Genomic DNA, 14900 nt, shown 5'->3' on the forward strand with positions numbered 1-14900 from the left:
CTTTTTTGTCCTGAAACTGCCATAGTATCCATGGCTCATGACCTGTGGGTACAGAAAAAGCTCCTTTGGAGGGCTGTACTAGAGCATCTGGGAAAGGAGCTGGAGATGGTATGCATAATTTGAATACTAGCAAGCTGCCTTTAATAAAAATGATGCATAATATAAAATTTCTTCTATAACAATCTTTTTTTTTTTTTTTTTACATTCCTAAAAGTTTTTATTTATTTATTAAGAAAGAGAGAGAGAGAAAGAGCATGAGGAGGGGAGGGGCAGAGAAAGAGTAAGAGAGAGAATCCCTAGCAGGCTCCACACAGCGCAGAGCTTGATGTGGGGCTCAAACCCATGAACCATGAGATCATGACCTGAGCTAAAGACAGACGCTTAGCCAACTGAGTCACCCAGGTGCCCCATGTAACAATCTTGTCTTTAGGCAGACTACACTGTAAGAATTATTAGTAAAACAAAAAACAAAAACCAAAACCAAACCCTCCGTAACATTGACTCCAAATTGAGTGGTCCTTACCCTCTGCCTCCTCCAAGTCTTTCTTGTTGGCTAACAGGATCTCATCACGCTGGTCCGTCAACAGATCAGCCAGATGATGGATAATCTCTGCTCTCTAGGAAGAAAGGTAAAACAAACAAGCAAATACATTAATCCGAGAAGAACCCATACCATTAAACCTACTCCTCTGAATGAGCCAGGCCTTGCTCCTAAATGCAAAGTCATCATTGACTGAAATCTCCTTACATCCTATCAACCATTACACACCTCAGCTCCCCTCATTTTTTCCTTCCTCTCTCACTACTAATCTCCTTCTACTTCTTGTATTTCTTCCTCTTTTACCATTCCTGATTATTATGATTAGCAGACCACGGCCCAGTAGTGGGGAAAAGGCACAATGAATTATACAATCAGTCCCCAAACCCAAGATGGGGGCTAGCATTTTGAATTGGCATGATACATACATCTCTGCATACTCAGTTTCACTGGCTATATAATTTATTAAGTGAATTTTGACAATTACTTATTTTGACAATTTTGACAATTACTTACTTAATGAATTCACTCAAAGGGGAAAACCCAGTCCTGGATGCTTGAAGGGATCTCAATCCTTACCCACCTAGGTTAAAAAGTGTGGCAAATCAGTGTGATCACTGAAGAAGCCAAGGGAAGTGGTTTAGAGAGAGAGGCTAAGCTCTTCCTTTGCTTTCCTTTCTCTACTTGTAGTTATTTAAAGTTTTCTTTTTTCTCAGGCCAAAGTGCTCCCTAGAAAAAAATCTAAACACAACATCCTTAACAACACAGGCTTTGAGAAGCCAATCCCCAGCTTCCGTGACTGCCTTGTTTCCAGACCTGCAGTGTCTGCCACTTCACTGTGGGCAGGCTCTGACTAGAGGGCAGGCTCTGGAGCTTCCATCTAATGGGTAAGTCAGGGGACTCAGATGTGTTAGAATAAGCAGTTTTCCTACATTTCCATGTCCAGTATGTGGCAGGCTTAGGAAATCTCCTTGGTCTCACCATGTTCATGATGTTTTTGATCAAAACATAGTGATAAAAAGCTACCTTAGGCCACAGACTACAAAAGACAAAAGGGAAAATAAAATTTAGAGAGAGAAAAGGCAGAACAAATCTGAATCTCACTTGTAACTAGAATAACTCTGTGGGGACAAGAGGAATGGAGGGGGACATGGCAGCCTTGACTGTGCACTAATCCTCACAGCATGACTCAGTCTGAAAACCAACCAAACTATTAGCAAAGGTTATTACCTGCTCAGGTTCCAAAGTGGCCAACATCCTTCCTCCTGCTCGAGCCATTTCTCCCTGCTGTTCAACGGTAGGACCTGTAAGAATATTTGCAAACATCAGATCATGGACAGCAACCCAGCACGTGCACAGACTCATAACGTGGTGTGCTTGCTTCCTAGAGGTCACTCAGACAAATAAAATGGCAAAAGAATACACTAGATTAACTCAGGCATAAACACAAGAAACTTGTCTATATTTCTGGGGTAAGTTACATCTCGTAGAGTTCTTTTCAATTCCACTTTAGCTTATATTCTCTAATGTGTTGGCATTTCTGAATGTAGGTTATATGGCAGTATCTTTGCAAACAATTGAGAGTACATACCATGTCTTACTGTCTTAAGTGTCTTTGCATTTCTAGGCCTCTAGCATAGGTCTAGCAAATGTTTCTTAAGAGAATGGATGCTCATATTCTTTAACATAGTGGTTTTAGAGAGAATGGGAAGCCTCGTTGGGCAGGTTCGCTAAACTTTACAAAAGCAAAGCAAAGTCCAATTTTGCAAAGAGTGTCTGAAACAATACCGTACTTCAGAATATCAACACGTCAATTTTGTGATCTCTACTCCTAGAGGAGAGCTCAATCTTCGGTCTCATTTAGGCCATGGTGTGACTACTCAATGAGGAACTACTTACCTGCAGGCTTTACTTCAGAAAAGAAGGTGCCAACTTTCTTTCCCTCCACAATGTCTGTGATGACATGTCCAGACACCTTTGGGTGGGTTCCGTTGGCAATAACCACAGAAGTGCCACCTTGCAAAGCCCAGAGGGCCGCTTTCACCTAATAGGAGAGGTTAGATCCCAACATAACATTCAGACTTTTGCAGGGTCTAGTCATCCATACTTTAAACTCGCAAAAAGAGAATACAATGTGATAGTGAGCAATTGAAGTATATGCAGGAATGTTTTGAACAACTCAGAAGCTCTGAAAACACACTCAGCCCTTGCTCTCTCTCTCTCCAGCCCAAATCTGGCACGTACTAAAGATGAGCCAATCTGCCTTTTGTGCTCAGTGTTCAAAGACTCTCTAGTACTAGGACTCATAACTTCTACATTTGACTTACTGTGCCTCGACATAGTGTCCAGCCTGGTGTTTAACCAGAATCTGATCCTGAGTTCTTTTAACTTTTGTAGATCTCTTTTGTAGGTCTTTGCCATTCCTACAATTGATGCTGTATCTTAAGAGTATTACTTTTTAGAACAATTAATGAGAGAGAAAAATTTTTGGAAGATTTCGTAAGAAATAGTTGAGTGGGGGCACCTGGCTGGCTTCCTCAATAGAGCATGTGACTCTTGATCTCAGGGTTGTGAGTTCGAGCCCCATGTTGGGTGTAAAGATTACTTAAAAAAAATAAAAAATCTTGGGGTCCCTGGGTGGCTCAGTCCATTAAGCACCTGACTTATGATCTCAGCTCAGGTCATGATCTCACAGTTTGTGAGTTCCAAGCCCTGCATCAGGCTTTCTGCACTGACAGTGCGGAGCCTGCTTGGGATGCTCTCTCTCCCTTCTCTCTGCCACTACCCCACTCACATTCTCAGTCTCAAAATAAATAAACTTAAAAAAAAATTTAAGAAAATCTTTAAAGTAGGGGGTGCCTGGGTGGCTCAGTCAGCTAAGCGTCCAACTTTGGCTCAGGTCATGATCCCACAGCTCGTGGGTTGAAGCCCCACGTTGGGCTCTGTGCTGACAGCTCAGAGCGTGGAGTCTGCTTCAGATTCTATGTCTCCCTCCCTCTCTGCCCCTCCCCTACTCGTGCTGTCACTCTCTCAGAATAAACTTAAAAAAAAAAAATTATATATAGAGGGAGAGGGAGAGAGGGAGCCTGCCCTTGACGACTTTATAACATGAACACACTATGTAATATAAGAGAATACATATACAGACATGACAAAATATAGGTACACAATATGCATTATACCTGTATTTAGAGATGTGCACATTTAAGTGTGTATGTGCCTCGTATTTTAGCCATTAGCCCCCAAACAATCACAAAAGTCAAAAGGGTAGGGGCACCTGGCTGGCTCAGTCGGAGAAGTGTGCAGCTTTTGATCTGAGGGTCGTGGGTTCTAGCCCCATGTTGGGTGTAGAGATTACTTAAATAAATAAAACTTAAAAAAAAAGCAAAAAGGGTAAAATATTGTTTGGTTTTTTTAGCTGTTATAGGCAGTAACAGCATCAGACCCTTACCTTGGCTTCCATGCCACCCATGCCTACTCTTGACTTGGTTCCAAAGGTCACAGACTGCTGATCTCCGGGATAAAATATATCAATGAGCTTTGCGTCATCTGACCCTGGGGGGCTGTCAAAGAGACCTAAAAAGTAGACAGGAGTTGGCAGTATTGCTTTAATGGAAGGCATGCCCCCCAAGACAGACATACCCCTGGGCACTTGCCAACCACTCTGTACGTGACTGATCCAGATGAAGTCTGTGTTCTACCAGCTCTAACCAGAAAAAAGAACAAGTGATCTGTATAGTCTACCCATGCTGAAAAGCAGCAACAGGACTTTCCATACATACTTTTATATTCTGTTTGCCAGCATCACAGCATGTCCATATCCTTGTGCAACACTTATCAGCCCTGCCCACTCCACTGTCTACTGGGAAGCTGTCCTCACCTCTGCCACTGCTACTTAAGATGCTGAATTAAGGAAGTAACTGGAAAAAATGAGTGGCTACTGCAGAAACAGTGTAATAGCCATATACTATAATGTGACTATTTCCAAGTGGGATGAAATGCGAGACAGGTTTTCATGAACTCTCACAGCATCCTTTGAAACAGTCACTAATTATAATCCCTGTGTTATGGGGAAGTCATTGTGAAGGTTATGCTGAGGCAGCAGAAGAGCATACAACTCTTGGCATTTAGTCTGGACTTATCACCATAAAGCCCATGTCCCTTTTATAGTTGAGTAGAATAATATAAAATATGAGTTACGTGAAATGTTACATGCATACAATCCAAGATTAAAAATCTTCACCATTTCACTTGTAAACATAGCCAGTTGGAGCCTTGGAAAGAAAAATGAAGGGCCTGTGAAAATGGAGTCACATCAAGGCCTAAGTACAGGGAGGAACTGCCTGGGGTTGGGGACTGGCTCAAGGACATGTGGGCAGGGATGTTTTTGGTTTAAGTTACTACTTTTCCCATGTGAAAATACAGCCCTTTCTGCTTCATATTCTAAATCTCTAATGCAATACTGCTATATGCATCCCCTCCAGGAAAAGGGGAGTCAGAGGAGTGAGGGAATCAGGGTCCGGTATAAATGCAGCAGTGCTAACCATGGGCAGCAATTACAGGGAGAGAAAAACTACCTCTCCAACCTCTGTCCATTGCAACCCAGCACTCCACGGCTCTTGGACTCAGGGATGGAGTTTTCTCAGAAGGCACTACGATATGAGATCACAGGCTTGGATTCTGACGCTATTTTGGTTTCATACAAAAATAACATGGGCAAGGTTATACAATCCTAAGACAAAGTTTCTCCAGAGATGCTGAGGAGTGCCTAGAGTTCTAATAGTCTGCCTACTCCTCTTTTTCCCTTATAGCAGCTTCTTAAAGCCACCAAGAGCATATTCAAAATTTTATTATTGTGCTAAAAATCAACATTCAATGGATAACTAATTAAGAGTTGGGGCGCCTGGGTGGCGCAGTCAGTTAAGCGTCCGACTTCAGCCAGGTCACGATCTCGCGGTCCGTGAGTTCGAGCCCCGCGTCGGGCTCTGGGCTGATGGCTCGGAGCCTGGAGCCTGTTTCCGATTCTGTGTCTCCCTCTCTCTCTGCCCCTACCCCGTTCATGCTCTGTCTCTCTCTGTCCCAAAAATAAATAAATGTTGAAAAAAAAATTTAAAAAAAAAAAAAAAAAAAAAAAAAAAGAGTTAATAGCACAAGCCTGTTTTTCGTACATTCATGTACATTTGCACACAAATGTGGATAGCAGCATTAGTTATAAATGCTCACATGTCTATCAACTGATGAACGGGTAAATAAAATGTGGTGTATCTACATGGTGGAATATTGTTTGGCAATTAACAAGAAAGTACTGACATATGCTATCAACATTGATGACCAATTTTGGTGTTCAAGGCTACATTAAAAATGTTTACTAGAGGGGCACCTGGCTGGCTCAGTCAGAAGAGCACGTGACTCTTGATCTCAGGGTCATGAGTTCGAGCCCTTGTTCAGTGCAGAGACTACTTAAAAAAAAAAAGTTTACTAGACTCTAGTTGAAATTGGGCTTTATGTATTAATCTCTCAAACTCATGTCTTTTACCTTGCAAAGCAGTATAGAAGAGAGGAAGAGTGTAGATTTTTAAACTGAACAGATTTAGTTGTGAAACCAGCCTCTGGTACTATGTGAATCTGGATACACCATTTAACTGGTGTGAATGTAATTTTTAATTTCTTCATCTGAGTAAGCTAAGCTACCTGCTTTGCAGGATTGCTATAAGGATTCAATAAATTGACATTTATAAAGCACCTAACACAGTATTTAAGCATAGTAGAAATTCAATATAAATCTGTTGAGGGGTGCCTGGATGGCTCAGTCAGTTGGGCGTCCGACTTCAGCTCAGGTCATGATCTCATGGTCCGTGGGTTCGAGCCCTGCATTGGGTTCTGTGCTGTCAGTTCAGAGCCTGGAGCTTGCTTCGGATTCTGTGTCTCCCTCTCTCTCTGCCCCTCCCCCACCCATGCTCTGTCTCTATCAAAAAATGAATAAACGTTAAAAAAAATTTTTTTTTTAAAAATGTGTTGATTAACTGAAAAGCCTTCATCTCCAGAGTGGCTCACTCTTACCCCAACCTAGCTGTTCCTGTCCTGAGATTTCAAATTTACAGTGGATAAACATGGTACCAAGATTTCTTATAGGTAAAAATACTGACATCCAAGTATGATATATCGAACTTCCCACATGGGCAGAAGACAGATCAACCCATCTATATCTGCCTCTGCTTCCGCTAGGCAGGCCCCTGCCCTTAATCTTGCACCACTAGAGTGTAAACTGGAAAACAAGTCCTGCCAAAGAAACCTGCCTTGGGTATGGGTTGGAAACTAAATAGGTTTTCCTGATCTCCTGGGAATGTAATGGTGGACTTTTGGGATCCTGTAGACTTGGCCTATTTTAGACACAGCTACCATATTCCTTATGGGTCAAAATGTAAAATGGACATAGCTTAGGAAAGTGAGAATAGTGAATGGAGAGTCAAATTGGAGCCAAGAGGGACCCTTCTTTGAGGAAGGGGACAGCAGAGAAAAACAGATTAACACATGAGACCACGGTGGCCCCATAGCTTGGAATTCTGCAGTGGCTCCCATTTAATGTGTCTCATGATTTATGTTACAAACTGAAAGTGATCAAAACCACAATGAAATAGCATTTCACACCCGCTAGGATGGCTATAATGAAAAGGCAGATTATAAGGGTAAGTGTTGGCAAGGATGTGGAGAGACTAGAGCCCTCATATGGAGCTGGCAGGAATGTAAAATGATGCAGCTGCTTTGGAAACCAGTCTGGCACTTCTTCAAAAGGCTAAACACATACAGAATTACCAAATGATCAATTCTGCTCCTAGGTAAACAAAAAACATGTTCACACAAAAATGTGTACATGAATGTTCACAGCAGCATAATGTCTATCAACCGATGAATGGGTAAATACAACGTGGTGCACATACACAATGGAGTATTCTTTGAGAAGAAAAAGAAAAGGAATACTGACAGATGCTGTAACATCGGCGAACCGTGAAAACATTATGCTAAGTGAAGAAAACCAGTCACCAAGGATCACATACTGACGATTCCACTAATGTAAAACGTCCAGGATAGGCAAATCCACAGAGACAGAAAGTAGATGAGAGGCTGCCTAGGGCTGGAGAATTTGGGGGGAAGTGAGGAGTGATCACTGATGGGTATGGGGTGATACAATGTGGTGATAAAAATGTTCTAAACCTATTGTTAGGGTTGAGCCACTGTATGAATACACTAAAAATCAATGAACTAAGTCTTAAATAGGTGAACTATTGGTTTACTATGGTATGTGAATTATACCTGTATAAAGCTGTTCTAAAAAAACAAAAGTGCCTGGAAATGCCAACATTTCAGCATTCAAACTGCATCTCCCAGACTCCCCCACCTTCTTTGAGCCATAAAAATCCTCTGTCAGACCATATGGCTCAGAAAATAAGGGTCTATATTTTTAAAAAATCAGAAGGACTCAAACAAAGACGGGAATTCATGTGCTCACGCATTTAGTATTTAAAACAAAAGTTGGATAAAAGGAAAAGGCATTACTTTGTACCTTCTACATCTGAAAGAACAATCAAGAGGTCAGTTTTCATTTCCACAGCCAGACGGGCAGCCAGGCTATCATTATCTTTAACACTAATAACCTGGAATGCAGGTAAAAAGTCATTAAGTGAGTGAACTATGCAGTTCAAAAAGACATTCACAGAAGCACTCTGCTAGGTTCTGGCAGGCAAAGTTAATGATAGAATGCACAGATGACAGCTCTTGTAGGCCCCCTCTGTCTGCAAAACACTGCACCTCCTGGCCACCCCACTTCCAAACATGCACCTGGCACACACAAGCCACGCTCATAGCACCATCCGAAATCACTACTGCACCTCACCCTGTTGAATGAGACCCCCTGACTTCAGAAGAGCTTATGTAGCCCCCGCTCCATGAGGCCAGCTTCTCTCCCAATCCTTCCATCTTGTTTATGCCAAACTTCCAGTGTTAGTACATGCAGCATAGCGTGGTGTTAGTCTCCAGCATGCTCAACCCTTAGGAATATTTTACCCACATTTACCCCCTGGAGATCACTATTGGGCTCAGCTGGGGGCACGACAGCATCATTTGTGTTGACAATGGGAACGATGTTCATTCGGAGGAGCTCATGAAGTGTCCCATTAAGGTTCCGGCGCTTCTGCTCATCATGGAAATCCAAGTTGGTCACCAAAATCTGAAAGTAATTAAATGCATCCAGAAATGCAGGAAGGAGGAAAATTACGAACTTCCTAGCAGTGACATACAAAAAATGCTAACAGGAGAGGAGTTAAACTCTAGATTTCTGGATCCCATACACATCGGAATGGAGCACACATCTTTGGATGCTCATCCAATTCTTTTAGAGATGGGAAAAATTAATCACTTGGGATATTAAAGGATGCTCAAGACTTCTTATAAAAGTACTTCAATTCTCAGAGAGCTACTAAATCTTTTCCATTTACAGGATTAAGAAAATTAACCTATAAGGGGCACCTGGGTGGCTCAAGTCGGTTAAGCATCTGACTTCAGCTCAGGTCATGATCTCATGGTTTGTGAGTTCGAACCCCACATGGGGCTCTGTGCTGACAGCTCAGAGCCTGGAGCCTGCTTTGGATTCTATGTCTCCCTCTCCCTCTCTGCCCCACTCCTGCTTGTACTCTGTCTCTCTCTGTCTATCAAAAATGAATAAACATTAAAAACAAATTTAAAAAAATTAACCTGTGAACTTTATGGGGCACCTGGGAAGCTCAGTTAAGCATCTGACTCTTGATTTCAGCTCAGGTCATGATGTCATCATGGTTTGTGAGTTTGACTCCCACATTGGACTTTGTGCTGACAGCGTGGAGCCCGCTTGGGATTCTCTTGCTAGCCCTCTCTGCCTCTCCCCTGCTTGCACATGTGCATACTCTCTCTCAAAATAAATAAATAAACATTATAATTAATGTATGAATTCTAGAGAGATACACTTTGGGGGAAGTGATTAATTGCTAAAATATCTCTGTATCTAGCATCTGATTCAGGGGCTGGCCACAGAAGGCACTGAAATATTTGGTGAGTGAGTCAAAGAATGGTTTGCTCTGTTCGGAGAAGTGTATGAGACAAAATGGAATAGGCCTGTGTGGCCACTGTTGCTCGGCAACTGACCACTGGTGCCGTTAACACAGACTGTGTTTGAGCATGTGGGATTGGTCGGAGAGATTTATAGAGGTGAGTCTTCAGTCACAAACTGAAAGAAGAGCTGGATGTAACTTAGTTCAGCACAGGGGATGAGCATAAGGTGCTCAAAGGTACAGTGGCGAGCTGGGTATGGGGGTGGGCAGACAGCTCTGCTTCCTTGCTTACCTCAGAGTATTAGGCAATAGTTAGCAGGAGAGAAGGTAACTGAGAACAACAGCAAGAAACTAATGGCAATAAGCCCTGAAACTCATAAATCAATGTTTCAATGAAATCCTTCAAATGTTTAAGGAAGAAGGGTTCTTGCAATGTAGGGCAGGTTGAAGAAGGAAAGGCTGCAGGCAGACTGTCAAGAGATAAGGTACCCAAACAGTAACAGTGGGAATGGTTAAGCCCTGAGCTAGGGTCTGGCTATGGGAACTGAGAAGATAACAGCAGCCTTAATGACATATAAAATGTAGGTGAGGAAGATAAAATGGTAACATGACTAAAGGAAGTAATTCACTCACTCAAAATTTGTTCAGTACTTTAGAAATGTCAGGCCCTTCATGAGCTGCTGAGCTAGAGAACAAAACTGTTGACGGTTTGGGGAAAGTGGAATGGGGCACATCTTTTGTAAGAATAGATCATGAACTCCTTTTCAGGAAAGTCCAGTCCTGCAGGAAAAACAGGACTGGGTCAAACAGAACATATAGATTCTAGCCATGCAGGTGAAAGGTCAAATGATAAAGTAAATGTGTGTAGGAGAGGCAAATAGGAGGTATAAAAGTCCAGTGAAAATACTTGTTGCTCAAATAGTTTAACAAAAAAGGGATAGAAGAGCCCTAAAGACAGAAGTATGTCTGTGGAGAAGGGCAGTCTGTTAAGATGCACATTAATTTCATTTCTATGAAGAAAAAATAAGCTGCTGTACTTAAGTCTTTACCATGACAAACAACTTAGTGGAGATTTCCAAAAGCCACTGATAATGGTCTTTACAACAGGATTACTAAAGACAACAAGAAACCATAGGAGAAAGTACAAAGGGCAAAGATTTCTTGCAGTAAGATCCCCAGGGAAGGCAAACATGTGACAGAGAAGGGCCCATGGATGGATGCCTGCTGGAATGGAGGGGACAGAACTCTTCCACATCAATGTTAATGGAAGCCATGGCTGACATGCAGTGACTTTTAAAGCTACTTTCATTACAACAAACCAAAAAACCTGAAAAATCATCATACATGGGAAAAAACAAAAGCACAGATCCTAGACCTAAGTTTCCTCATCTGGCCCCAGGCACTTATAAAAAACATTAAAGACTGAAACTGTCATTGGATTGTGGAAAAGAGAGCTGACAATAATGGGTGACAGAAATGAAGATTTCTATTGTATTCATACTAACAGGAAAAAAAAAAATCCAGGACAGTGGGGTCCTCAGCTATAGGCAACAGGTGGACAAGTCCATGACTTTCTGTTTCAGCTCACTTCGCTCAAGGACATTCTGGCACAATACCACAACATCACTGTGGATAACACTGTGAAGATTATGGAGAAAGAGAAGAGCAGCAGGAAATGAAAGAGCAAAACCTGAGAGGATATATACATATAACATCACCTATGTCAAATAACATCTGTGTAAATGTGGGATCAGAAGCAGCAAAGGTGTCTGAAGATAATAATTTGGGGAGTTCAATTTTTTCAGTTGTTTTGTGAAGTGACTATTAGCTGCTTTGTAACATTTACATGTTTCTAGTATGTAGTTGTATCGATGATTAAAAATACAACTGAAGAAGTACAATGTGGAAAGAAGGCTCTAGAACATTTGGAGCAACCACTAAAAATGTAGAAGTTCCATAAGGACTGGAACCATGGTTGATTTGTTCACCACAGTATCCCCAATGCCTAGCATACTTCTTGGTACACTGTAAGTGCTCAACAAATATTTGCTGAATGAATGAAAACCCACCAAAAGCATCTTTCTTTCCTTCAGTGCTTATTAGAAATTTATTGTATAAGGCAACCAGGTGCAAAGAGAGGCAAGCCACCTGAAGTCAAAGAAGCCCATGAAATAAAGACATCTAACTTTTCTGTCTTCAGGAAAAGTATAAGCACTTAGAGTAATAGCTAGAAGAATTATCAGTATAGGGGCGCCTGGGTAGCTCAGTCGGTTAGGCATCTGACTTCGGTTCAGGTCATGATCTTGTGGTTAGGGAGTTTGAGTCCCATGATGGGCTCTGTGCTGACAGCTCGGAGCCTGGAGCCTGCTTCCGACTGATTCTGTCTCCTTCTCTCTCTGCCCTTCCCCTGCTCACTCTCTCTCAAAAATGAATTAAAAACATTAAAAAAAAGAATTATTAGTACCATAACAAGTACTAATAATTACTGAGAATGACACTACATTAAATGCTTTCCATGTGATTTTCTCATTAGCTTTTTCCAAAAACCCTCTCAAGTAGGCACTGATATTATCTTCTTTTTTTCATATGAGGAGACTGAAGCACAAAAAAGTTAGACCAAAAGACTTTCTCCAGGTTTCCCAACTAACAAGTGATGGAGTTAAGACTGTATCTTGGCAGTCTGGCTCTAGAGCCCCCCGCTCATCACCCTCTTGCTCCACGGCAATCACTCTCACGGGCCCCACACCTCTCTAAAAAGGTGAGTCTCTCACCTGGGCGGCACAGATGCTGTACTGGGTAAACATGGCCTCATACAAGGCCATCAGCCCACTCTGTCCGGCGGCTGCACAGGCTCGTGCTTCTAAGACTGGAATTGCCTGTAACACACAAATAGATATGGTGTGACTGGGAGTGAGGGAAGGAGGCCTGCAGACCCCTGTTACAGGGTGTGGGGAAGCACCACTCACCATCTCTTTCAACTGGTTCTGCCCTGAGTGCAGGGCCTGCCGCACGCTCTGAGACAGAAGGATCTCATGGCGCAAGCGTTGCTTGCCAAAGGCCACGGCTCCACTGGTCACCAGCATCATCTCTCGGCCTTGATTCTGTAGCACTGACACCTGACATCGACGAAGGAAAAGGCACCACAAATCACTGTTATCATCTCCTTCCTCTCTTCAGAGAGGTAGAGTCTACCTTACCGGCACAAGAGACTCAGGTAGGGTAGACAGACAATTGGGTGGATCCCAGATGCTGGCTTATGGACCAGCTGGGCTGGCTGTGGAAGAATCACCCAGGTTGTTTGGTAAAAATACAGATTCCTACATGCTGCCTCAAATCTGATGAGGAGGTAGCAGAGATCAGAAATTTTTAATAAGGAGATTCTGGTGTGCAGGCAGATTTGACATCCACAGAACTTGATGGTATCTGTTGGAATCTATAATGCAGAAGGCCTAGTTGTTCCAGAAAAAGAAGTCTAAGAATTGCAGTGTAAACTTAGCAAATGGCTTCTTAGGTTCTAAGGTATAACCTGGGAGATTGAGGCTCTGTCGTATGTTGATCCCTATGAGTCCCCTTGGGCTAAAGCAGGGACAGATGCTGACCTTGTCCTGTTTTGTCTACCTAGAACTAGCTGTGGTCACTTTGTTCCCTACTTTGGACAGATCTACATTGAAAGAATCAAAGATTCAAGCTGCAAATAGAGTCCATATTCCTAACATGTCCATTCTTCCTGATGTTTGAGCCCTATAAGCTGGCTCAGAAACTCACAAACACCTGTGATAAACCATGATTATAAAAAATAACTTTTTATAGTAGAAAATTTCATACTTAACCATAGTGGTAAAAACAGTTTTATAAATCCCCATGTACCCATCACCTAGCTTCAACAACTATTTCTCAGGGCAATTTCCCACTCTCTAGTACTGCCTTTACAGGTAGCCTCCCCATTATTTTAATACAAAGAAATCCCAGGCCCTATATTATTTCATCTATAAATATTTCAGCAGTACTGTAATTGCTAAAAGACAGGGAATATATATGCATAGCCTCCCCCCCTCCAAAAAAAAAACCACTGTCACCTAAAACATTTCAATTAACTCTTTAATATAAAAGATCCAGGGGTGCCTGGGTGGCTCAGTCAGTTAAGCGTCCAACTCTTGGTTTTAGCTCAGGTCATGATCTCACAGTTTGTAAGTTTGAGCCCCACATTGGGCTCTGTGCTGACAGCATGGAGCCTGCTTGGGATTCTATCTCCCTCTCTCTCTGTCCCTCCCCTCTGCCTCTCTATCCCTGTTTCTCAAAAACAAATAAACATTAAGGAAACACATATATATAAAAGATCTGATCAGTGTTCACACTGACCCAATTTTTTTAGCTTGTCAAATGACTGAGGGGACCAGAGATGGGAAGTTCAAACGAGAGTGTAGTTATTCTTGAGGCCTCCTAGGAGAATTGGTACTAAGCCTGAGCCTTCATGAGTGGTAGGATTTGCACCAACAGAGGGGAAATGTTCCCTGCTGCTAAGTGCACAGTGTGAGTGGTGCCTATGGAGTTGTGTGATTCTAAGGAAGGGGAGGCTCTATGAGTGAATTCCAGGTGGGGGACAAGGACAGGAATGAGTACGTCATGTTGGTGGGTCAGAGAGGAAGTAAGCCTGAAAGTGGTGGTGGTCTCACCAGGGAGAATGGGAAATGAAGTGGATCATTTCATTAGGCAAGAAGCCATGTAGAGGAATTGTGGTGGTCTCCAAAGCAGACTGAAGATATTGTGCAGAGGAGAAACTTGATGAAAACAGTGGGAAGACTCCAGTAATGATTTGCTTAGGTCGCCAGATACCCACAGACCTCATGGAAGGGCTTTCTAGATCAGGGCACTACTAATATGCAGAGTCAACTGTCTTATCCAAGGCATCTGACCATGATAGACAGACTCAGGAGCCAACAAAGTGGCCTCCACTGGCTGGCCAAAGATTGCAAGATACGAACATCAATAAAGATTTGGGCCCACTTGCTTGATTACTTACTGCCTTGAACAATCACCTAAGTGCTTTGGAAGTCCTGATTCTGGCTCCCCAAGGGCAGAGATAACAGTTACATGTCTGTGAAGTCTCTCACAATGTAGCCTTTTTATACATATCTGTTCAACTGAATTGATCTGATGGACTAAATCTGAGAGGCTGTCTTGATAAAACTGCTTAATACAAAAAATATTGAAAAGAAAATTCCATCAAGTTTTAGTTAGCAGTCACCAACTCATCAGAGAAATTGTTTTTTAAAAACTAAAAA

At 42.3% G+C, this 14900-nt stretch overlaps 1 protein-coding gene across 4 annotated transcripts in view; it reads right to left on the reverse strand.

Annotated features, from left to right (window-relative positions):
* The window catches only part of ALDH18A1 (aldehyde dehydrogenase 18 family member A1), a 42173-nt gene that overhangs the window by 14069 nt on the left and 13204 nt on the right, over positions 1–14900 (reverse strand). For 2 of the 4 annotated variants that reach the window (XM_086680486.1, XM_086680487.1), the window contains exons 4-11: positions 12585–12734; positions 12390–12494; positions 8610–8762; positions 8100–8190; positions 3990–4114; positions 2438–2582; positions 1769–1842; positions 524–617 (exon numbers count right to left, since the gene is read on the reverse strand). In XM_086680486.1, coding sequence (XP_086536612.1) covers positions 524–617; positions 1769–1842; positions 2438–2582; positions 3990–4114; positions 8100–8190; positions 8610–8762; positions 12390–12494; positions 12585–12734 — 937 coding nt within the window. Of the gene's footprint in view, positions 1–523; positions 618–1768; positions 1843–2437; positions 2583–3989; positions 4115–8099; positions 8191–8603; positions 8763–12389; positions 12495–12584; positions 12735–14900 lie in introns of all 4 variants that reach the window. The other 2 variants (XM_086680484.1, XM_086680485.1) reach the window with 1 other exon arrangement.

Source organism: Puma concolor, chromosome D2 (genome assembly GCF_028749965.1).
Source record: "Puma concolor isolate L17-30 chromosome D2, mPumCon1.1.hap2, whole genome shotgun sequence".
In the NCBI taxonomy this organism is placed as follows: domain Eukaryota; kingdom Metazoa; phylum Chordata; class Mammalia; order Carnivora; family Felidae; genus Puma; species Puma concolor.